This window comes from Acanthochromis polyacanthus, chromosome 22 (genome assembly GCF_021347895.1).
Source record: "Acanthochromis polyacanthus isolate Apoly-LR-REF ecotype Palm Island chromosome 22, KAUST_Apoly_ChrSc, whole genome shotgun sequence".
Taxonomy (NCBI): domain Eukaryota; kingdom Metazoa; phylum Chordata; class Actinopteri; family Pomacentridae; genus Acanthochromis; species Acanthochromis polyacanthus.
Window position 1 is genome coordinate 7,168,426 of NC_067134.1, and position 23,479 is coordinate 7,191,904.

The following is a 23,479-nucleotide window of genomic DNA, read 5'->3' on the forward strand; positions in this document are numbered from 1 at the left end:
GGTGTAAAACTACCTGGTGAGGTCTGAGGGTGTTAAACTACCTGGTGAGGTTTCAGGTGGACTTCCTGTTTCTACCTGCAGAACGGCAGTGTGAACGTGGACAGCGTAGTTACCGTGGCAGCGAGGCTGGCGGAGGCCGGTCACTACGGAGCGGAGAGGATCGCCATGGTGTCGTCGCAGTTACAGGAGGACTGGAAGTCCCTGACAACAGCACTAGAGGAGCGCAGCAACACGCTCGCTATGGCAACAGGCTTCCACCAGGGGGCAGAACAGGTGAGCAGTGCACCTTTCCACTGAAACACCTGGAGAAACATCTGTATACCTGTTGTTTAGTCAGGTGATGTTGACCCTGTCTACCTGTTTGTCCAGTTCCTGCTCCGGGTCGAGGGCTGGGTCCAGGTGTGCTCTGAAGGGTCGTTGCCATCGGCGACAGCAGAACTGGAAGCTGCAGTTAAAAAACACCAAGAACTCAACGAGGAGATCTCTGCCAACTACACGCAGGTACCTGTCTGCCTGCACACCTGTCTGTCTGTTTACCTGTCTGCCTGCACACCTGTCTGTCTGTTACTTGTCTGTCTATTGACCTGTCTGACTGTCTACCTGTCTGTCTGTCTGTTTACCTGTCTGTCTGCACACCTGTCTGTCTGTTTACCTGTCTGTCTGTCTGTTTACCTGTCTGTCTGCACACCTGTCTGTCTGTTTACCTGTCTGAAGACCTGTCTGACTGTCTACCTGTCTGTCTGTCTGTTTACCTGTCTGTCTGCACACCTGTCTGTCTGTTTACCTGTCTGAAGACCTGTCTGACTGTCTACCTGTCTGTCTGTCTGTCTGTTTACCTGTCTGAAGACCTGTCTGACTGTCTACCTGTCTGTCTGTCTGTCTGTTTACCTGTCTGTCTGACTGTCTACCTGTCTGTCTTTCTGTTTACCTGTCTGTCTGTTTACCTGTCTGTCTGCAGGTCAGTGAGAGCGGTAAAGCCTTATTGGACGTCCTCCAGCGTTGCCCGGCGACCGAGTCGGATGACTCGACGGCCAAACCGGACTTCACCGCGGCAACGCACGGCATCATGGGAGTTCTGCACCAGGTGCTGCAGGTACGGCGTCCTGTTACCTGTCTGACTGTTTACCTGTCTGTCTGTGGAGCAGATGTGAGGACAGACAAGAGGACAGACAAGAGGACAGACATGAGGACAGACATGAGGACTGATATGGGTTTCCTTCTTCTTCTGCAGGGTCATCATGAGGTGGAGGGGGCGTGGCAACACCGTAAGCTCCGCCTCCACCAGCGTCTGCAGCTGTGTGTGTTTCAGCAAGACGTCAGACAGGTACGACCCAGATCCAGATCCAGGTTTAGATCCAGATCCAGATTCATATTTAGATCCAGATCCAGGTTTAGATCCAAATCTAGGTTTAGGTCCAAATCTAGCTCCAGATCCAGGTTTAGATCCGGATCCAGATCTAGATCCAGATCCAGGTTTACATTCACATTTAGATCCAGATCCAGGTTTATTTTTACATTTAGATCCAGATCCAGGTTTAGATCCAGGTTTAGATCCAGATCCAAGTTTAGATCCAGATCCAGGTTTAGATCCAGATTCAGGTATAGATCCAGATCTAGATCCAGGTTTAGATCCAGGTTTAGATACAGATTCAGGTATAGATCCAGATCTAGATCCAGGTTTAGATCCAGATCCAGGTATGGATCCAGATCTAGATCCAGGTTTAGATCCAGGTTTAGATACAGATCCAGGTTTAGATCCAGATCTAGATCCAGGTATAGATCCAGATCTAGATCCAGGTTTAGATACAGATCCAGGTATAGATCCAGATCTAGATCCAGGTTTAGATCCAGATCTAGATCCAGGTTTAGATCCAGATCCAGGTATAGATCCAGATCTAGATCCAGGTTTAGATCCAGGTTTAGATACAGATCCAGGTTTAGATCCAGGTTTAGATCCAGGTTTAGATCCAGATCTAGATCCAGGTTTAGATCCAGATCCAGGTTTATTTTTACATTTAGATCCAGATCCAGGTTTAGATCCAGGTTTAGATACAGATCCAGGTATAGATCCAGATCTAGATCCAGGTTTAGATCCAGATCCAGGTATAGATCCAGATCTAGATCCAGGTTTAGATACAGATCCAGGTTTAGATCCAGGTCCAGTTGTTCAGACTGGTCTCTGTCCCCAGGTCCTGGACTGGGTGGAGCAGCATGGTGAGGTCTTCCTGAACAAACACAGCGGTGTTGGGAAGTCTCTGCACCGAGCGCGAGCGCTGCAGAAACGCCACGACGACTTCCAGCAGGTCGCTCAGGTAAGTAAGGCTCAGGTCGACAAACCAACCAGTTCAGAACCAGAACCAGAACCTGAACCTGAACCACGTCCGTGTGTTCCAGAACACGTACACGAATGCAGAGAAGCTCCTGGAGGCAGCGGATCAGCTGGCTCAGTCTGGAGAGTGTGAAGAGGAGGAGATCTACCAGGCAGCCCGAGACCTGGAGCTCCGCATGCAGGTCTGCTTGTTTACATGTTGACAGGAAGGGTTGTTTACACTGTTTACATGTTGACAGGAAGTGTTGTTTACACTCTTTATATGCTGACAGGAAGGGTTGTTTACATTATTTACATGTTGACAGGAAAGTTTGTTTACATCTTGACAGGAAGTGTTGTTTACACTGTTTACATGTTGACAGCAAGGGTTGTTTAAATGTTGACAGAAAGGGTTTTTTACACTTTTTACGAGTTGATACGAAGTATTTACACTGTTTACGTGCTGACAGGAAGTGTTGTTTAAACTGTTTACATACTGGAAGTAGGTCTTTACAATGTTTACACAGACCTGCCAACCTGTACGCATTTTGCGTAGCAGGTACGCAATTTGACATCAAAGTACGCTGGTACGCTCCGCCTCATTAACATTCACGTTGAAAATACGCGCGAGCTGTGTGTGTGTGCGTGTGTGCGTGTGAGTGCGCGTTTGCGCGTGCGTGTGTGAGATTAAGTGGTACGCAAAATATTTCGGTAAGGTTGGCAGGTCTGTTTACGTGGTGAAGTAGTTGTTTCCATTTTTGACGTTTGATGAGGAAGTGTTGACACCGTTGTTTACATTGCTTACATGTGTTGTTTACATTGTTTACAGGCCTTCATCCAGCGGGTTGAACAGAGGAAGCTGCTGTTAGATCTCGCTGTGTCATTCTACACTCACACAAAGGAGGTAAAAACACAGCGTAGGGCACTGCAGTACTCTAACCTTACTATTACTGCAGTACTCTAACCCTACTACTGCAGTACTCTAACCCTGCTACTGCAGTACTCTAACCTTACTATTACTGCAGTACTCTAACCCTACTACTGCAGTACTCTAACCTTACTATTACTGCAGTACTCTAACCCTACTACTGCAGTACTCTAACCCTGCTACTGCAGTACTCTGACCCTACTATTACTGCAGTATTCCAACCCTACTACTGCAGTACTCTAACCCTGCTACTGCAGTACTCTGACCCTACTATTACTGCAGTACTCTAACCCTACTACTGCAGTACTCTAACCCTGCTACTGCAGTACTCTGACCCTACTATTACTGCAGTACTCTAACCCTACTACTGCAGTACTCTAACCCTGCTACTGCAGTACTCTGACCCTACTATTACTGCAGTACTCTAACCCTACTACTGCAGTACTCTAACCCTACTATTACTGCAGTACTCTAACCCTACTACTGCAGTACTCTAACCCTGCTACTGCAGTACTCTAACCTTACTATTACTGCAGTACTCTAACCCTACTACTGCAGTACTCTAACCCTGCTACTGCAGTACTCTGACCCTACTATTACTGCAGTACTCTAACCCTACTACTGCAGTACTCTAACCCTGCTACTGCAGTACTCTGACCCTACTATTACTGCAGTACTCTAACCCTACTACTGCAGTACTCTAACCCTGCTACTGCAGTACTCTAACCCTACTATTACTGCAGTACTCTAACCCTACTACTGCAGTACTCTAACCCTGCTACTGCAGTACTCTGACCCTACTATTACTGCAGTACTCTAACCCTACTACTGCAGTACTCTAACCCTACTATTACTGCAGTACTCTGACCCTACTATTACTGCAGTACTCTGACCCTACTATTACTGCAGTACTCTAACCCTGCTACTGCAGTACTCTAACCCTACTATTACTGCAGTACTCTAACCCTACTACTGCAGTACTCTAACCCTGCTACTGCAGTACTCTAACCTTACTATTACTGCAGTACTCTAACCCTGCTACTGCAGTACTCTAACCCTACTATTACTGCAGTACTCTAACCCTACTACTGCAGTACTCTAACCTGTGTCCCTGTAAACCGCGTGTCCTCCAGCTGTCGGTGTGGATGGAGGGCCTCCAGAAGCAGCTGTCCTCAGACGTCCTGGTGTGTCCCGACACTGTGGAGTCCCTCCAGGCTCTGATCAGCCAACAGCAGCAGCAGCAGGCCAACACTCAGGTACCCACCCGGTTCTGGGCCTCCGTCTGACCCTGTGATAACCAGCTAACACCCCCTAACCCGCTAACTGCACTAACCTCTAACCCACAGGAGGCCGCCATGAGCGTCATCCGGGAGGGAGAAGACCTCATCCTCCAGCTCAGGTACTGCAGGGAGGGAGCGCTTGATTTGGGCTGCGGTGGCACCGCACCGCCGTGTGTGGGCGCACTGACTTTCTGTTTGCAGTGTGGGCGTTTGTTTCGCTACGCGGGGCTGCCCTGTGTGGTGCTCATATTTGGAACCCCTGTGGGCGAATTTGTTTTTAGCCTTTTTCTTTTCTACGTTTGTTTCGCTGTTCGGGGCAGCTCAGAGGCTGGTGGAGGGGTGGGGGGTGTGCTTGTTATCTAGTTTGTATAATCTATGAGGGCGGTGTTATATGGCACATCTTTGACAAGTAGAAGGTGTTGTGTACATTACATTGTATTGCTTACATGGTGTAAACATGTTTATTTACACTGTTCACACATTAAAAGTCAGAGTTGTTTACATTGTTTACATTCTGGGACTAGCTGTTGTTTGCATTTTTTACATGCTGCAAATGGGTGTTGTTTACATTGTTTACGTTCTACAGCCAGAGATATTTAGATTATTTACACGTCAGAAGTCAGATTTGTTTGCATTGTTTACATGTTGAAACTCAGAGTTGTTTACATCCTTTACATTCTTAAAGTAGGTATTGTTTACACTGTTTACGTGTTATAAGCCAGAGTTATTTACATTGTCTGTGACCTACAAGTAGGTGTAATTTATGTCCTTTACAAGCTGCAAGTGTATATCTTGTTTACATGCACTAAGTAGGTGTTGTTTACATTGTTTACATGCTATTGTTGGCGTGCGGTTAGACTACATGGCTGTGGTGCTCTGCAGCCCTGAGCATGTAGATATGAGCAAAGTTCTCTCAGTATAATCACAGTTTGTTTATTAATATTTGTAGTTCTGTTTGTTTGTTTGTTTGTCATTATTTGTAATTGTGTTGGTGTATTTATTATTGTTTGTAATTGTGTTTATCTCTATTATTATTCATAGCCCTGTTTGTTTCTAAACAACATGGGGGTGCCTTTGTTATTGTTTGTAATTATGTTTGTTTATTATTATTTGTCATTCTGTTTGTTTGTTTATCATTATTTATAGCTGTATTTCCTTGTTTATTCATATTTGTAATTCTGTTTGTTTATTATTAATTGTAGTTCTTTTTGTTCGTAATTTGTTTGTAAATAACATGTGTGTGTTTGTTTATTATTATTTGTTTTAAATTATATGTGGGTGTGTTTGTTTATTATTTGTTTGTAAATAACATGTGGGTGGATGTGTTTATCATTATTTGTTGGTAAATATGGTGTGGGTGCATTTGTTTTATTTTTTCTTGTTTGTAAATAACGTGTGCATTTGTTTATTATTATTTGTTTGTAAATAACGTGTGGGTGCATTTGTTTATTATTATTTGTTTGCAAATAACGTGTGCATTTGTTTATTATTATTTGTTTGTAAATAACGTGTGGGTGCATTTGTTTATTATTATTTGTTTGTAAATAACTTGCGGGTGCGTTTGTTTCAGGCCCCAGGGCAGCTCGGTGGCCCATGTGGAGTCGGTGCTGCAGCAGCTCGAGGAGTCTCACGTTCAGCTGGAGGAACTTTTCCACCAGAGGAAGATCCGGCTGGACGTCTACCTGCAGCTTCGCATCCTGCAGCAGTGCACGCTGGAGGTCAGCTTAGCTTCACTCCTCTGATGCTGTTATTCTAGCGTCCACGAGGCTGGACTAAAGTCTGACGCTGTCTGTGTTTCCTAGGTAACTGGGGAAATGGATGCCTGGAAACAAGACCTCCAGAAACAGTCCCAGGACTTTTCTACCGAGAAGCTAGCGTCACCGCGGCTAGCCGACACCAACCAGGACAAGCTGGCCCAGGACAAGCTGGCGCTGAGCCAGTCGCGGCTAGTGGAGGCTAGCCCCGAGGCGCTAACACTAGCACAGCAGCGCATTCACAGGTAAACGGGCCGACGAGACGACATCTTGAAGGCTCAGCACAAAAACAACTCTTTGATTGATGGGCTGGTTGATCTGCAGGCACATGGAGCGCAGGCTGGCCATGAACAACATGATTTATGAGGTCATCCAGCAGGGTCACGACCTCCAGCAGTACATCACCGAGGTCCAGGCCTCAGGTAAGAGTCACGCTGTTGGTGCTGATGAAGTACTTTGGTCTGACATCAGGGCTGAGGTCATCAGATAACCAGAGATATAAAGTAGAACATCATCTGCATAGAAGCACACACCATGTTGTGAAAGACAGAATCCAGTAACTGCTCCAATACAGAAAACAACAGGACCTAGGATGGAACCTTCGGGAACACCACAAGGAATGGGAAATGAGCTCTGTTAATCTGGTTTACCGTTTTTCAGAAGTAAATGGATTTTGTTGGGTTTTAGACTGGTTCCAGAGACCACTTATCTGGTTCCAGTGATCCGTGGTAGAGCTGCATCGGTCTTAGAAGGCATGAGGTCAAAAGACGAACCTTGGGAGTCGTTCTCCAGGAATCTTTTTTGGATTGCAGTGGTCCTTGAGTGGTTTTAGGGGTCTATAGTTTAATGGATTTAACTGGCACTTTAAGGGTTTCTGAAGGTCTGCTGAGTGGTTCCAGTGCTGCTTGAGGAGGTAAGAGGAGTCTTCAAGAAGTTACTTTCTCGTAGCTTTCTGGTAAGTGCTGAAAGATTACTGAGGGTTTCTTTGTTCTCTCAGCAGATTCTCAGGAACAGTGGTAGTATGTCAGTGATTTCTGTGACCTGATTCCATCAAAAAAGGAACCTTGAAAGGTTCCGATGGACCTTTTTAATGCTTCCAGGAACCAAGGTTTTCCTTAGAGAGTGTCTAGTGCTTCCGATGAGGTTCCAGTGGTGCACCTTAGGGGGTTCTGAGGTTTTTGAGGAGCACTTCAGTGTTCCTTGAAGTGTTCTGGTGGTGTTTTAATAGTAGTCTTAAAAAGAAAGATCTGTTTTTGTAGATTTAAGCAAACCATCGTTAGTTTTAGGGCTCCATAAGGGAATCAAGTGGCAGTTAAAGGAGGTCTAATGTGATTTGAGGAGTTTTGAAAGATCCTCTGGTCTCTCAGGGGGCTCTAGGAGTAGTTCTTCTAGCTTTTAAGGAGTTTATAGAAGTTCTAGGGGTCAAGGAGTGGGTGCTAGTTGTTCCCATATATGTTTTTGAGTGGGTTCCATAGAGATTTTCAGTACTTCTTGAGGGTTCTGCAACACCATATGGTTTGCTTATGCAACAGAGGAGGTCGATATTCTTTAAAAGGATGGTCCTTGAAGGGCTTCCAGATGTTTGAATGTTACTTTGGGGCTTCAAGCAGGTCCTTGTTGGGGCTCATGACGGCGTCACACACATAAATTGGCAAAAGATCGAACAGTGTTTGTTAGTAATGCTCCCTTTGCCGACTCAGCAGGGCTTCACTGGTTTTTGAAGGAATTCTGGAGGTCTCCTATGGGGTTTTCTATGGTCTTTGAGGTGCTCCTGTGGTTTTAAGTGGAGACCTTAAAAGGAAGGATCTTTTTGGAGATCACAGCAGCTTTTGGTTGGTTTTAGGGTTCCATAAGGGGATTCAAGTGGCAGTTAACCCTGATGTCATCCTGCGGGTCGAATTGACCTGTTTTAAACTTTGAAAATGTTGGGAAAAAAATTATAATTTTCACTGCTAAAACTTCCACATTTTCAACATTTTTGGGAAATTTTTTGAACATTTTTTGGTGGAATAAAGAAATGTTGTTTCTTTAAGAACATTCAAACACAATGCTCTTAAAGAAAGCATTAGAACGTTCACTGATATATATGTAATTACTTTAGATAGTTTTAGGATTTTTGGGAAGATTTTTATTCATTTTTTGAAAATGTTTACAATTTAGATTTTTTATTTTTTGAGTTTTTATTTCTTGTCAAATTTGGGGATTTAAAAAAATAATAAAATTTTTAAGGCAAACTTTTAAGGAATTTTCTTCCTGAAGATTTTGCAAATTATTATAAATTCGGGGAATTTTTTGCTGAATGTTTGGATTTTTTTCATACAAAGGAGCAAATAGTTTTTGGTGCTGTAAATGTGGACAACGGGAATGTTAAAGACAGTTCCATTGGTAGTTAAGGAGGTTCTAGAGATCCTCTGGTTCCTAAAGGGTTCCAGGCGTCAATCCTTCATATAAAGGTTTTCAGTGGTTTTTGAGGGGACTCTCTGCTGATCCTTGAATGGTTATGCTGCACTGGATGTTTTTAGAGATAAATGAGGAGGTTGTGTTCGCTTTAAATGTCATTTCGGGGTTTGAAACAGGGCCTTAAGGGGGTTCATGATGACGCCCAGCAGCCATACAGCAGCTGCAGGATAATTACGCTGATTATTTGTGAAAGCCGTCGACAGATCGGCTGCTTCAGTCGCCTCCGTCTGACCGGTTCAGCTCAGCTCTGATCATGTCGGGGGGGCAAAGAGGATAATGGGGGAAAAGGGGGGGATGGGGTTGCTATGGAAACTGCTCTCTGAAGCACACAGCTGGTCCCCATGGAAACCGGCGTATTGAATTTGCCATGGAGACACAGGCGGGCAGGAAAAGAGCTTCTGGATGTGTCGGCAGGTATCGAGCTGTCGGAGGCTGAGGGCGGGACCTCCGGCCAGGTGGATGAGCTACAGCGCCTCCTACAGGACAAACAGAAGGAGCTGCAGCAGATCGCCGACCACACGCACACTCACCTGGAGCAGAACCTGCAGCTGAGACACCTGCAGAGCCAGGTCAAACAGGTAAGCCACGCCCACACACACACCTGAGGAGGCCAGGTGGGTCCAGAGTGACGTCCGCTCGATGTGTCGCCGCAGGTGCTGGGATGGATCTCCGAGGGCGAGGTGATGCTGTCGTCCTGCATGTTGAACTCCAGCTGCCTGTCCGAAGCCGAGCAGCTGCAGAGGGAGCATGAGCGCCTCCAGCAGGCCATCGAGGTCACTGCAGCCGCACAAAAAACACAAGAAAACACAGAAACATGCTCTTAGAACCGACTAAATGTTCTGTCTGGAGGGTAGAAGAGAGGATTCACAAAAGAGTTAGCATTAAATCACCAAAATGACACCGTTTATGACAAGCAGAAACAACAAAAACAGAAGGAATCATTGGATTTTCTACTTTCCAACAGTCCTTGAACTACTCATCTGTGTGCTGCATCTGGAAAATGATCCAAATCTAAACCTGAAATTGAAATCCTTCATGAATTATCGCTTTATCCACGTGTGCTATTTAAAAAGTCACCAAAAATACCATCTAGATCCTGAAAAAAGGAGAGGGAGTGGAGAAGATTGTTATGAATGTAAACGACAAAAAAAGACAAAAAACAACAGAAATGAGACAAAATATTACAAAAGCAGGACAGACGACACGAAATAAAACAAAAACTAGACAAGAAAGACAGAAAGAGGGAAATATAGACACAAATGAAACAAAAATGACAAAAAATAGACAAAAACACAAGCGAGACAAAAACGAAACACAAAACAACGAATAAGGCAAAACTTTAAACGACAAAAACATGAGACCGACAAATCAGACAAAATATGACAAAAAAGAGACAAAATATTACGAAAAGGAGACAAACGACAGGAAACAAAGCAAAAAATTACACAAAAGTGAAAAAAATCAACACAAATGAGACAAAAATTATTTTAAAAATAGACAAAAAAAGTGAGACAACAAGGAAACACAAAATGACAAAAAAGAGAAATGACACGCAAAAAATGTGACAAACAAAATCAGAAAAAAATAGAGACAAAAATTAAAAGAATGAGACAAACGACATGAAATGACACAAAAAGCAGACAAAAGACACAAGTGAGACAAAATCTTCAAAACGATGAAGACAAGACACAAAACCGCGAATAAAGCAAAAAAAAGTGACCAAAATAAGAAAGTAATACAATAGAAGTGAGACAAAAAGAAAACAGAATACGACAAAAACATGAGAGAAACGACAAGTCAGAATAAAAATGACAAAAAACAATAAAAATGAGACGAAATATTACAAAAACAAGACAAACGAAACAAAACAAAACATTAGTTAAGTTACAAAGCAGAAAAAAGTTAACACAAACTAGAAAAGCACTTTGAGAGCACAGACCTCCGTCAATGATAGAGAGGAAAACAGGAAACCCATGCAGTAAAGGATCATGAGCTGGAAGCAAACCTGCATCTCTGACACAGTTCTGTTTATGAAGCACCTTCTGAACCAGTTGAGCTATCTGGACATCTTGTTCCAATTTGTTGGACGACATACTAACCTATGATGTTTTTGTCATATTTTGGACCACATACTAAAACATACTAAAAAATTCAAAGTGATCCAGAATCCAGGATCCTTTCCAGATTGCCACCAAAATTAAATCAGCTCTTCCTCTGACCATAGTCTACATCCCCTCAAAATTTCATGTAAATCTGCCCAGGCGTTTTTGAGTTATCTTGCTAACAGACAAACAGACAGACAGACAGACAGACACACAAATGCTGGGTGTCACATTAACCTTCTTGGAGGAGGTAATAAGAAAAAATGACAAAAAACAAGTGAGACAACAAGGAAACACAAAACGACAAAAGCAGAAACAAAGTAGAAAAAACATTAGACAAACGACAAAAGTCAGACAAAAAACTGAGAAGAAATATTACAAGAATGAGACACAAAATTAGAAAAACGAGACAAATAAAAAACAAAAAGAGACAAAAATTTAGAAGTAAAAGATGGACAAACACAAGCGAGACAAAAAAACAACAAAAATGATGCACAAAACAACAAATAAAACAAAACCCGTTACAAAAATTAGACAAAAAAGTGAGACAAAAATGAACCAAAACAACAAAAACATGAGACAAATGAGGAAAGTCAGACATTTAAAGACAAAAACAAAAAACGAGACACAAAACAACAACAGCAAGACAAATGACATGAAATAACATAAAATATTAAACAAAAAAGTTACAGTCACAAAAAACGGCCAAAAGGAGACACAAAACGACACAAGAACAGTGAATGATCTTGTATTTTCCTTTAATATATGAATTAAATGTTGACCTGTGAACGTCTTCCAGGCTCTTCTTCATGCCGACTCCCTGCAGAGGACCCACCAGGTGGCGCTAGCACTGCAGCAGAGAGCTGAGCTGCTGGTCAGGTGAGTTCCATCTGATCAATACTTCTAATTATTGATTAATATTTAACGAAGTCCTAACAGTGACCTCCCACCTCTCAGGTCCGGCCACTATGATCCAGATGCAGTGAGGTCCTGTGCACAGACGGTGGCGCTGCACTGGCAAACTCTGATGCTGAGGATTGAAGACCGACTCAAACTGGTCAACGCCTCCGCCGCCTTCTACAGGACATCACAGCAGGTCAACAGGGGGTGCCAGACACAATAAATCTGACTGTACCTGGTCAACAGGGGGCGCTAGATAATAATCTGACCATACCTGGTCAACAGGGGGCGCTAGATAATAATCTGACCGTACCTGGTCAACAGGGGGTGCTAGACACAATAAATCTAACTGTACCTGGTCAACATGGGGCGCTTGATAATAATCTGACTGTACCTGGTCAACAGGGGGCGCTAGATAATAATCTGACTATATATGGTCAACAGGGGGCACTAGATAATATATGTGACTGTACCTAGTGAACAGGGGGCGCTAGACATAATAAATCTAACTGTATCTGGTCAACAGGGGGCGCTAGATAATAATCTAACTGTACCTGTCAACAGAGGGAGCGAGATGATAATGTGACTGTACCTGGTCAACAGGGGGCGCTAGATAATAAATCTAACTGTACCTGGTCAACAGAGGGAGCTAGATGATAATCTGACCGTACCTAGTGAACAGGGGGCGCTAGAAATAATAAATCTAACTGTATCTGGTCAACAGGGGGCGCTAGATAATAATCTGACTGTACCTGGTCAACAGAGGGAGCTCGATGATAATCTGACTGTACCTGGTCAACAGGGGGCGCTAGATAATAATCTAACTGTACCTGTCAACAGAGGGAGCCAGATGATAATCTGACTGTACCTGGTCAACAGGGGGCGCTAGATAATAAATCTAACTGTACCTGTCAACAGGGTCGCTAGATGATAATGTGACCGTCCCAGGTCAACAGGGGGCGCTAGACACAATAAATCTGACCATACCACGTGAACAGGGGCTGCCAAGCATAATAGATGTTACTGTACCTACATATTTACGTTTGTGTGACGTGATGGTCAGTTTGTGTGTGATTGGTTTTCCTCCTATCTGCTGGTGTGTCCAGGTGTGCGGCGTCCTGGAGAGCCTCGAGCAGGAGTACCGGCGGGAGGAGGACTGGTGTGGAGGAGGCGACCGACAGCCGGAGCAGCTGCTGCCGCTCATCAACAAACACATGGAGCAGAAGGAGGCCTTCCTGAAGGTGACGAGTGAGGAGGAGTTTAACTCACGGAGAAACACCTTTGAGTGTCTAATTATGACCCCTACAAGTCTGAAAATAATCAATTAGCACAAATGCAGCCTCTGATTTTTACGGCTTTCCACAGAGTGTCATGAAGGAATCAAAAACATGTTTAAGATCCTTTGGCAGGTGTTTTAAAATGTGTGGAATGTCTCATATCAAAGAGCCTGGTACCCCATACTCCCTCAGTACCCCCACAGAGGTCCTCAGAGGACACGGTCATAGACCTTCTCCAGATCCAAAAAACACAAGTAGACTGGCAGGTCCAACTTCCATGACCCCCTCAGCAGCTCCACAAGAGTAAAGATCTGATACACCGTTTGACAACCAGGACATAATCCACATTGTTCCTCCTGAATCTGAGGTTCTACAGTCAGTCAGAGTCTCCCTTCCAGCATCCTAGAGGAAACTTTCCTGGGGAGGCTGAGAAGTGTGATACCCTGATAGTTGGAACTCACTCTCTGATCCCCCTTATTGAACATGGGAACCACCATCCCGGTCTGACACTCCACAGGTGCCATACCTGATGTCCACATTGTAGAGATGTATCAGCCAAGACAGTCCAACAATGTCCAGAGCCTTCAGCATCTCAGAGTGGATCTCGTCCACCTCGGTGACCTCTGCCACGGATGTGGACGAAGATCACTCCGAGTCTTCAATCTCTGCTCCTCCACAGAGGACATGTTTTCCACGGTTCAGGAGTTCCTCAAAGTGCTCTTTCCATTGTTCAGCAATGTCCCCAGTACGGGTCAACAGTTCGCCACCCCAACTGTACACAGCCTGGTAAAGCCCTGCCTGCCCTTCCTGAGGCGTCCAGCGGTTTGCCAGAACTTCCTAGAGGCCAACTTAAAGTCCTTCTCCATATCCTCTCTGAACTCCTTCCACACCCGAGGTTTAGCTTCCACAGCTGCTCCAGCCGCCACCTTTTAGACCACGCAATACCTGTCAGCTGCTTCATGAGGTCCGAAAAGCCTCCTTCTTCAGAGAGAACCTTCTGCTCCATCATGGTGTTTGCTATGTCCAGTCTATGACTATCATAGAAGTCCAATAACGAAACACCACTCAGGTTCAGATCACCTCCTCCAGGTTTCTCCATCGTTGCCCACGTGAGTGTTGAAGTCCTCCAGGAGAACTAAGGAGTCTCCAGGTGGTCCCTCTTCCAGGAACCTCCCAACGACTCCAAGAAGGCCGAATACTCTGAACTGCTGTTGGTGCAGAAGAACAGACAACAGTCAGAGTTTTCCCATCCACCTCCTCCACCAGCTCAGGTTCCTTCCCCACCAGTAAGGTGATGTTTCACCAGAGCTAGTCTACACCACCAGGGCTCGGTACACCTAGATGTCCACTCCTACCTACTGCCTGGAGAAAATATCATATGAATAAACCTTTAGTTTCAGCTGTACTTAGATTGTCCTGATTTATTTTAAAAGTCCTGTTCGTGTCTGATTAATGTGTAATGCTTTCAGTACTGCAGTATTATTTTTTTTAAAAAAAGGTCTAAAAGACTTTTTATTGTCACATACTAAAAATTACATGAAGCAATTACTGGCAGTGAAATGCTTGCGTCTCTCATTCCCAATAACAGTGCAAAAAGAACACACAACAATCAAGATAAAATAGACAGAATAGTATGAAATGTGCAAATGAGGTGGGTTGTGCAAAATGTTCAGGTTATTTATGTGTTGTACTACGATAACCATCTTGTTTCCGTGGCAACAGGCCTGCACCCTGGCGAGACGCAATGCTGAAGTTTTTCTCAAGTACATTCACCGCAACAGCGTCACCATGGCCAACATCTCCGGCCACAGCGTCACCGTCTCGGGGGTGACGGAGGTGACCGGACACTCCCGGGTCCCTGAGCAGCAGGTCAAAGGTGAGAACAGAAGAACTGAGGAACCGGGACGGAACCCTGAGGAACGCCTTGTGTAACCTGTCCTTTAATCCGTCCATGCAGGGATCCTCAGTGAGCTGCTGCAGAGGGAAAACAGAGTCCTGCACTTCTGGACACTGAAGAAGCGCAGACTGGACCAGTGCCAGCAGTATCTGATGTTCCAGAGCCACGCCCAGCAGGTAGGGTTCCCCTTAGAACCCTACGCCTTTAGTCTGCACAGGCTATAGTCATTAACTAAGTGATATCCAGCCAAGAAGAAACAAACATTTGCTCAGTTCATAGAACAAAGGTGTCAATTATTTGATGATTCTTGGTTCCTAAATGTAAAGTTGCTGTTTTCTTTAATCTCATATGACAATAAATGTAATATTTTGGGATTTGAACCGTTGTTCAGAAAGTAAAAAAAACAGAAAAAATCTGTTAATAATCATCATTCTGATCAATTATTCTAAATTAAAACTGTCTAATGTGGCCGTTCTATGCAGGCTCTGGATTGGCTGCAGCAGTCAGGTGACCACTACTTGGCAACACACACGTCGCCGGGGGCAACCGTCGCCGAAACACAAGAAATGCTGAACCAACACAGAGAGTTTTGTGTTTCTGCAAAGGTGAGTTTATCACGCTTCAGCAGATTCAAGACTTGAAAACGACCACAAAAGATACAAAATCACCACAAAGAGACAAAAAGAGACACAAAACAACCACAAACAGACACAAAACAACCACAAACAGACAGAAAAGTACCACAAAGAGACACAAAACAACCACAATCAGACAGAAAGACACACAAAACAACCACAAAGAGACACAAAACAACCACAAACAGACACAAAGACACACAAAACGACCACAAAGAGACACAAAATAACCACAAACAGAAAGACACAAAACAACCACAGAGAGACACAAAACAACCATAAAGAAGCAACCTTACTAAGTCTTCTGGTTATCCTTAGCATACCCAGGAGAAGGTCCACCTGTTGATCCAGCTAGCTGAGAGCATGCTAGCTAAAGGCCACGCCCACCGCACCGAGCTGCGCCGCTGCGTCTCCACGGTGGACAAACGTTACCGCGACTTCACCGTCCGGATGGGGCAGTATCGCCACCTGCTGGAGGCGGCGCTGGGAGGCTGTTCTCAGGTAACGCAGGATGGTTTTAGAGGACCGCCGGTTTGTTGGACACAGTCCTGCTGACGGTCTCTGGTGTCCCCTCAGGACAACAAGGACCTGGAGCTGGAGCTCATCCCCAACAGTCTGTCCGACTCTGACCCTGAGGTCAACCTGTCCGACCCCAGCCACCAGGTCAGCGACGAGAAGAGGCGCTCCGCCCGCAAGAAAGAGTGAGTACTGTTGGTACTAGTACTACGAGTGGCAGTACTGGAGTACTTACGCTGGTGTTGGTCCGCAGGTACATCATGGCCGAGCTCCTCCAGACGGAACGGGTTTACGTCAGAGATCTGCAGGAGTGTATCGAGGTATGCTCAGACAGGTTCAGACAGGCATACCGCCATGTAGTACTACATCATACTGCGCAGTACTTCCTAACAGTAATACTGTGTCCTGATGCAGACGTATCTGTGGGAGATGACGAGCGGCTCGGAGGACGTCCCACCTGGTCTGGCCAACAAGGACGACGTCGTGTTCGGAAACATCCAGGACATCTACGAGTTCCACAATAGGTAGAAAATACTCTCAAATATACCACAAGTACTACTAAACATGTAGTACAGTACCTCCAGGACATCTACAAGTTTCACAACAGGTAGAAAATACTCCCAAATACACTGCAAATACTCCTAAACATGTTGTACAGTACAAAGCATTCAGGACATCCATGAATTCCACAACAGGTACTGCACAATATACTCCAAAAGATACTGCAAATCCTGCTATACATGCACTTCATGAAGGAATATCCAAGATATTTCTTAGTTCCACAATAGGTACTGCAGAATATACTGTTAAATATGCTGCAAATACTACTATACATGTACTATAGTAGGAAATATCCGGGATGTTATGAGTTCCACAACAAGTACAGGTATATTGACTTCAGAATATATGTACTACAGTAGTACATTATCTGGGTAACTAGGTACTGTAAATTGTACTGCAGTGTAGTAGTAGTACACTTCTAAGACACCTATATGTACCAATGTACACAACAGAGGTTCCACATGTGGTACAAACGCTGTGTATTTTGTTGTGTGTTAATGCAGTACTGTGTGTTTTGCAGTATTTTCCTGAAGGAGCTGGAAAACTATGAGCAGCTTCCGGAGGACGTGGGCCACTGCTTCGTTACCTGGGTAACCGGCTCAGATCACATTTACACTACAGTACTACACAGTATAAATACTGCAGACTTTACAGGCTGAAGTGCAATGAAAGGAAAAGTATTTGTTTTCCGTCAGGCCGATAAGTTCCACATGTACGTGACATACTGCAGGAACAAACCGGACTCCAGTTTACTGATCCAGCAGCACGGCGTCGGGTTCTTCGAGGTCTGTTTGAAAATACTTCAAATACTACAATACATGTACTACATAAGGACAAACACAACAGACACTGATGAATATACTAGAAACTACTTTAATAGAGATACTACAACCCATGTACTACTTACAAATATTTATTGAACATGTAAATATATGACGACAGATGTTTTAAATACTACAGTACCTGTGGTAGATTAGGTACCGTCCAGGACTTCTAAGAGTTCCACAGTAGTTACTGTAAGACATACTCTAAAATATAGTGCAAATACTGCAATAAATGTAGTACGATGCAAAACATGCAGGTCATGTACCAGTTCCACAACAGGTACTGCTAAATATGCTGTAAATATTACAACACATGTAGTACATTAGGTACCATCCAGGACATTTAAGAGTTCCACAATAGGTACTGCTACATATGCTGTAAATACTACAGGTACTGCAAAATATACTCTGAAATATCTGCCATCCATATAGTATGGTTCAGAATACACAGTACAACTACGTGTTCCACAACAGGCACTGCTAAATATACTGTAAATACTACAATCCCTGTAGTACATTAGGTACCATCTGGGACAAAGTTCCACAACTCTTAAGCCCTTTTGACCCATTAGCATTAGCATTAGCTTTTATTAGAATTAGCAGAATCTAACAACACTTTCAACACATGAAATGCACTAAAATGTGGAGAAATACAGGAAAGAGGAAGTCATACGGTTGGAGGAACCTTTGAGACTTCTATAGTTTAGTTGTTGCTGTTAGTCGCTGAAGCTTCCAGAGGGTTTTGTGTCTCAAAGTTTGTTTTGTGTCCAGGAGGTCCAGAGGAGACATGGTTTGGCTAACTCCATCTCCTCGGCTCTGATCAAACCCGTCCAGAGAATCACCAAATACCAGCTGCTGCTAAAGGTGATGGAACGTTCTGCTAGCGATGTTAACCGTTCGATAAAGTTATCCTGTTCTAAAGACGTCCAACTGTTCCCTCCAGGAGCTGCTGGCCTGCTGCGAGGAAGGGAAAGGCGAGATAAAGGAAGGCCTCGACGTGATGCTGAGCGTCCCCAAGAGAGCTAACGATGCTATGCACGTTAGCATGCTAGAAGGTAACGACGAAGTACCAGCGGTCACATCCACACCTCATCCATCTGTCAAATGTTGTCAGTTTGGAAACGTGTCGGTTTAGTCATTTCAGATGAGTTTTACTCTCTTTGGACAACTTTTGAGTCATAGTGGACAAACTTTGAGGAATTGATTTGAACGAGTTTTGAGTCATGTTTGGCAAATTTTTATTTATTTTGCACAATTCTCAAGTCATTTGGGATTTTTTGAGTTTTTTTGAAGACATTTTTTGGGAGTTATTTTGGACAAACTTTATTCATTTTTGAGGATTTTTACGTCTTTCTGGATCACTTTCGAGTCTTTTTTGACAAACTAACATTTTAGAAAATTAGAGGAATCACTTTTAACAAGTTTTGAGTCATTTGGAACATATTTTATATCATATTGTAGAAATAATGGTGTCATTATGTACAATTTCAGAGGCCTATTGGACAAACGCTATGTCGGTTTGGATGAGCTTAGAGTCATTTTAAAGAAATTTTAGTCTCTTTAGACAACCTCTGAGTTGTAGTGGACAAATTTCGTCATTTGAGAAAATCAGAAATCGTTTTGAAAGAGTTTTGAGTCATTTAAAGCAATTTTTTACTTCTTCTGCACAAATCTCAAGTCATTTGGGATTCGTTTGAGTTTTGTCTGACGAGTCTTTTTGGACAAACTATTTATTTTGGGCAATTTTTGAGTCGTTTCAATTTTTGTTTTGTCATTTCGGATGAATTTTACATCTTTTTGTTGATTCTGGACAAACTAAGAAAATTAAGGAATCACCTAAGTTTTAGGTCATCTGGGACATATTTTATACCTTATTGTAGAAAAACTGCATCATTTAGAGTCCAACCAGATGAACTTTGTGTTGGTTTGGACAAGTTTAGAGTGATTTTAGACAAGTTTTAGTCTCTTTGGACAACTTTTGGGTTGTAGTGCACAAACTTGTCCATTTAAGAAAATCAGGAATAATTTTTGCGTCTTTTTAAACACATTTTATTTAATGTCGGACAAATTTCAAGTCATTTTGGACAAACTTGATTTAACTTGAACAATTTTTGGGACGTATTTTATATCATATTTTAGAGAAATGGCCTTTTGGACAAACTTTGTTATTTTTTAATTTCGGTACGCCTTTGCTGAATTTAAAAAGGTGCTTGAGCTCAACATCTGTGGATTCTATTAACTGTTGAAGATCAAACGTGACGGATGCTCTGATATTCGTGTTACCAACGCCTGTGCCCTGTACCCTGTTTTGGTCCCCGGCAGGTCTGGAGGAGGGTCTGGAGGTTCAGGGCGAGCTCCTCCTGCAGGACTCCTTCTTGGTCTGGGAGCCCAAGTCTCTGATCCGAAAGGGGCGGGACCGACACCTCTTCCTGTTTGAGCTGTCACTCATCTTCAGCAAAGAGATCAAAGACTCGTCAGGACGAACCAAATACCTGTATAAGAGCAGACTGAGGGTAAAAAGACCAGAAATACCTATAGAAACGCCTTAAATACCTGTAGAAACACCTTAAATACCTGTAGAAATGCCTTAACCCTCAAGCGACCAAGTGGGGTCATTTATGACCCCAGCCATATAATTATATTTGCCGTTTTTATATCTTTTATCTGAAAAATGTTTCCTACCATGAATTTGTCAATCTACTTGTCCTACAGCTGCTCATAGTTTTTTGTAGAGATCGGCCAACTGGTGTGACAAGGATAATGGAAACTTGTCTGGGGTCACTTATGACCCCAGAAAGATGTGTAGGTTTTTCACTATTGTAGGCCTTAGTTTTATTTATTTATTTCTACATCTAATCGTTATATTTCAGTGTTTTGCAGTGCACTATAGCTGGCAGACCTACATTTTTAGCCACAGCTGCCCTGGGGCAGACTGACTGGCTGCCAATCCACTCCTACAACCCCTCTGACCACCACCAACATTACACAGCATACACATTCATACACCAGTGGAAGTGGCAGCACTGGAGCTAAGGTGGGTAAAGTGTCTGTCATTGGACGAACGGCTCTGCCCCCTGAGCCACAGCCGCCCCTAATCTAAATACTTCTCTGCATGTTACATCGCACACATACAGACAAGATGCTTGTGTAGATTTTGTTTTTATGTACTTTTGATTTACTATTGAGGAAACAAAAGGAATAAAGTCTTAAAAGAAGTGGCAGACAAAGTGTGTCTAAATAAATGTTATTGCGTTCTTACAATGCATCATATTGTTCATATGGTTTTACTTTAGCTCTGAGTCAAAAATGATTAAAATCCATGAATAATAAAAGAAGATTACTTTAGAATATCCATCTTAAAATGCAGTGGAGTGGAATAGGTAAGAAAGCACAAAAAAGGCACTAAAGTAGACGTATTCCTGTGTAAAATATAGTGGGGTCATAAATGAGCCCAGTCGGTCATTTTAGTCGCTAGAATAGCTTGGTTGCTTGAGGGTTAAATACCTGTAGAAACGCCTTGAATACCTGTAAAAACACCTTAAATACCAGGAGAAGCACCTTAAATACCTGTAGAAACCCCTTAAATACCTGTGGACTGAGGGTAAAAACACCTTAGATATAGAAACACCTCAAATACCTGTAGAAATGCCTTAAGTACCATTTAGAAACACCTTAAATGCCTCAAGACTGAGGGTAAAAACACCTTAAATACCTGTACAAGAACCGACTGAGGGTAAAACACCTTTAATACCTGAAGACTAAGGGTAAATAATGTGGGTATTTTAAACACTTGTTTTGTTTATGGGGACATTTTGGTGTTTTTTTTGTAGTTAGTGGGGACATCTCTGTGGTTTGTGGGGACATCTCTGTGGTTTATGGGGACGTCTCTGTGGTTTATGGGGACGTCTCTGTGGTTTATGGGGACGTCTCTGTGGTTTATGGGGACATCTCTGTGGTTTGTGGGGACATCTCTGTGGTTTGTGGGGACGTCTCTGTGGTTTATGGGGACATCTCTGTGGTTTATGGGGACATCTGTGGTTTATGGGGACGTCTCTGTGGTTTATGGGGACATCTCTGTGGTTTATGGGGACATCTCTGTGGTTTATGGGGACGTCTCTGTGGTTTATGGGGACGTCTCTGTGGTTTATGGGGACATCTCTGTGGTTTATGGGGACATCTCTGTGGTTTGTGGGGACGTCTCTGTGGTTTATGGGGACGTCTCTGTGGTTTATGGGGACGTCTCTGTGGTTTATGGGGACATCTCTGTGGTTTATGGGGACATCTCTGTGGTTTATGGGGACATCTCTGTGGTTTATGGGGACATCTCTGTGGTTTGTGGGGACGTCTCTGTGGTTTATGGGGACGTCTCTGTGGTTTATGGGGACGTCTCTGTGGTTTATGGGGACATCTCTGTGGTTTATGGGGACGTCTGTGGTTTATGGGGACATCTCTGTGGTTTGTGGGGACATTTAGGGACTTTTCTTGTTTATGGTGATATTTAATTCCTGGTATAAATGAAAGCGTTTCTGAATGTGTTCCAGACCTCGGAGCTCGGCGTGACGGAGCACATTGAGGGCGACCCCTGTAAGTTTGCTCTGTGGGTCGGACGGACGCCGACGTCCGACAACAAAACCGTCCTGAAGGTACGACTGGATATCGGTTATTCTGTGGAATATTTGAGCTGTTTTTAGCATCTGAAAGCCTCTAAAACATCTTTATGAGAACAAAAACGGGAAAAGACTGCAAATAATGTTTTTCTTTTACAGGGTATGGCAGGAAAATAAAAAAAATTAAAACTATATTTTAACGAGCAAGAAATATTTTATTGAAATTTTCAGTTATTTGAAAGTGTGATTTGTAGCTTTTCCACTGTCGATTATAAGCAGTAATGATTCTTATTTGTTGTTTGTTTGTATTTATTGACTTGGACGTAGCTTTATTCTGGTGTGTGGACGATAATCAGAGAATAATCTTTGGTTTTCGTCTCAGGCGTCGTCGTTAGAGCTGAAGCAGGAGTGGGTTCGCAGCATTCGACAGGTGATCCAGGAGAGGCGGGGTCACCTGCGGGGGGCGCTGAGGGAGCCCATCCCCCTGCCCAAGACGCCCAACCCGACGCTGGGGCGGCAGAGAAGCATCACCAGGAGGTCAGAGTTTTATTTTAGTTCTGTTGTAGTTTTATTTAATCAGGTGGCCTCAGGTTCACCTCCAGAGTTAGACGTTTATTTATATTTATAAATACAGATTTCTAAAAATTTTATTAAGAATCTATTTTTATTAAAAAATTATAAAAATAATGCATAATTTTCTAACATTTTATTTATGTTTTTTGAGACTTTTTATTTTTCTTATCATGTGTTTCATGTATTTCATTTACACTTTTCAAACAACAATTTTATTTTTAGTTTTAGACATCTTAAATTTATATTTTTTGAAACTTTATTTATTTTGGTGTTTTTTTCATATATCTTCAGAGGTTTTACTCATGTTTTTAGAAGATTTATATTTATGGAAAATTCTTTATATTTTTAGAGGATTCTCTGTTAGATTGTATTTATCATCTTTTGAAAACATTTGTATTTTTTTCATAATATTTTTCTAAAACTTTACTTTTATTTTTCATAATTTAAATAATTTGTTTTACACCTTTTATTTGTAATTTTTATTCCTAATGTTCAAACCTTTTTCTTTACATTTTTACATAAATATATCAGTATTTTCTTACATGTTTTAAACATTTTGCTGCTGTGTGTTTATGAATTTTTCTTTGTTTTCAGGGAGACCAGTGAAGACGCTGACAGTCTGGGAGATGCCAGCAGTCAGCCCGACACCGTCTCCATCGCCTCCCGGACCTCTCAGAACACCGCCGACAGCGACAAGGTAACACACACATAAAACACACTAGAACACACATAAAACACACACCAGAGCACACAGCTCCCAGTGAGCGCGCTCAGAGGGGTGTGTCGTCGATGACCTCACTGCTGCAGCTGTTTGTGTCTGAGGGAGTTTCTCTCCTCGTCCAGAGGAGCTGCTGCCT

General features: G+C 43.1%; 1 protein-coding gene across 2 annotated transcripts in view; it reads left to right on the forward strand.

The window, feature by feature from the left end:
- Nucleotides 1–23,479, forward strand: part of LOC110967823 (kalirin-like) — a 66,813-nt gene that overhangs the window by 13,923 nt on the left and 29,411 nt on the right. For both annotated transcript variants that reach the window (XM_051941931.1, XM_051941932.1), the window contains exons 8-39: nt 82–273; nt 370–501; nt 959–1,093; nt 1,232–1,324; nt 2,190–2,312; nt 2,395–2,511; nt 3,138–3,212; nt 4,370–4,492; nt 4,583–4,635; nt 6,087–6,234; nt 6,319–6,515; nt 6,595–6,692; nt 9,145–9,308; nt 9,384–9,503; nt 11,632–11,711; nt 11,790–11,928; nt 12,839–12,973; nt 14,732–14,885; nt 14,967–15,082; nt 15,389–15,511; nt 15,860–16,042; nt 16,118–16,242; nt 16,311–16,377; nt 16,472–16,581; nt 17,139–17,208; nt 17,314–17,403; nt 18,214–18,306; nt 18,386–18,497; nt 19,765–19,955; nt 21,984–22,085; nt 22,432–22,586; nt 23,217–23,319. In XM_051941931.1, coding sequence (XP_051797891.1) covers nt 82–273; nt 370–501; nt 959–1,093; nt 1,232–1,324; nt 2,190–2,312; nt 2,395–2,511; nt 3,138–3,212; nt 4,370–4,492; nt 4,583–4,635; nt 6,087–6,234; nt 6,319–6,515; nt 6,595–6,692; nt 9,145–9,308; nt 9,384–9,503; nt 11,632–11,711; nt 11,790–11,928; nt 12,839–12,973; nt 14,732–14,885; nt 14,967–15,082; nt 15,389–15,511; nt 15,860–16,042; nt 16,118–16,242; nt 16,311–16,377; nt 16,472–16,581; nt 17,139–17,208; nt 17,314–17,403; nt 18,214–18,306; nt 18,386–18,497; nt 19,765–19,955; nt 21,984–22,085; nt 22,432–22,586; nt 23,217–23,319 — 3,918 coding nt within the window. The remainder of the gene's footprint in view (nt 1–81; nt 274–369; nt 502–958; nt 1,094–1,231; nt 1,325–2,189; nt 2,313–2,394; nt 2,512–3,137; nt 3,213–4,369; nt 4,493–4,582; nt 4,636–6,086; nt 6,235–6,318; nt 6,516–6,594; nt 6,693–9,144; nt 9,309–9,383; nt 9,504–11,631; nt 11,712–11,789; nt 11,929–12,838; nt 12,974–14,731; nt 14,886–14,966; nt 15,083–15,388; nt 15,512–15,859; nt 16,043–16,117; nt 16,243–16,310; nt 16,378–16,471; nt 16,582–17,138; nt 17,209–17,313; nt 17,404–18,213; nt 18,307–18,385; nt 18,498–19,764; nt 19,956–21,983; nt 22,086–22,431; nt 22,587–23,216; nt 23,320–23,479) is intronic.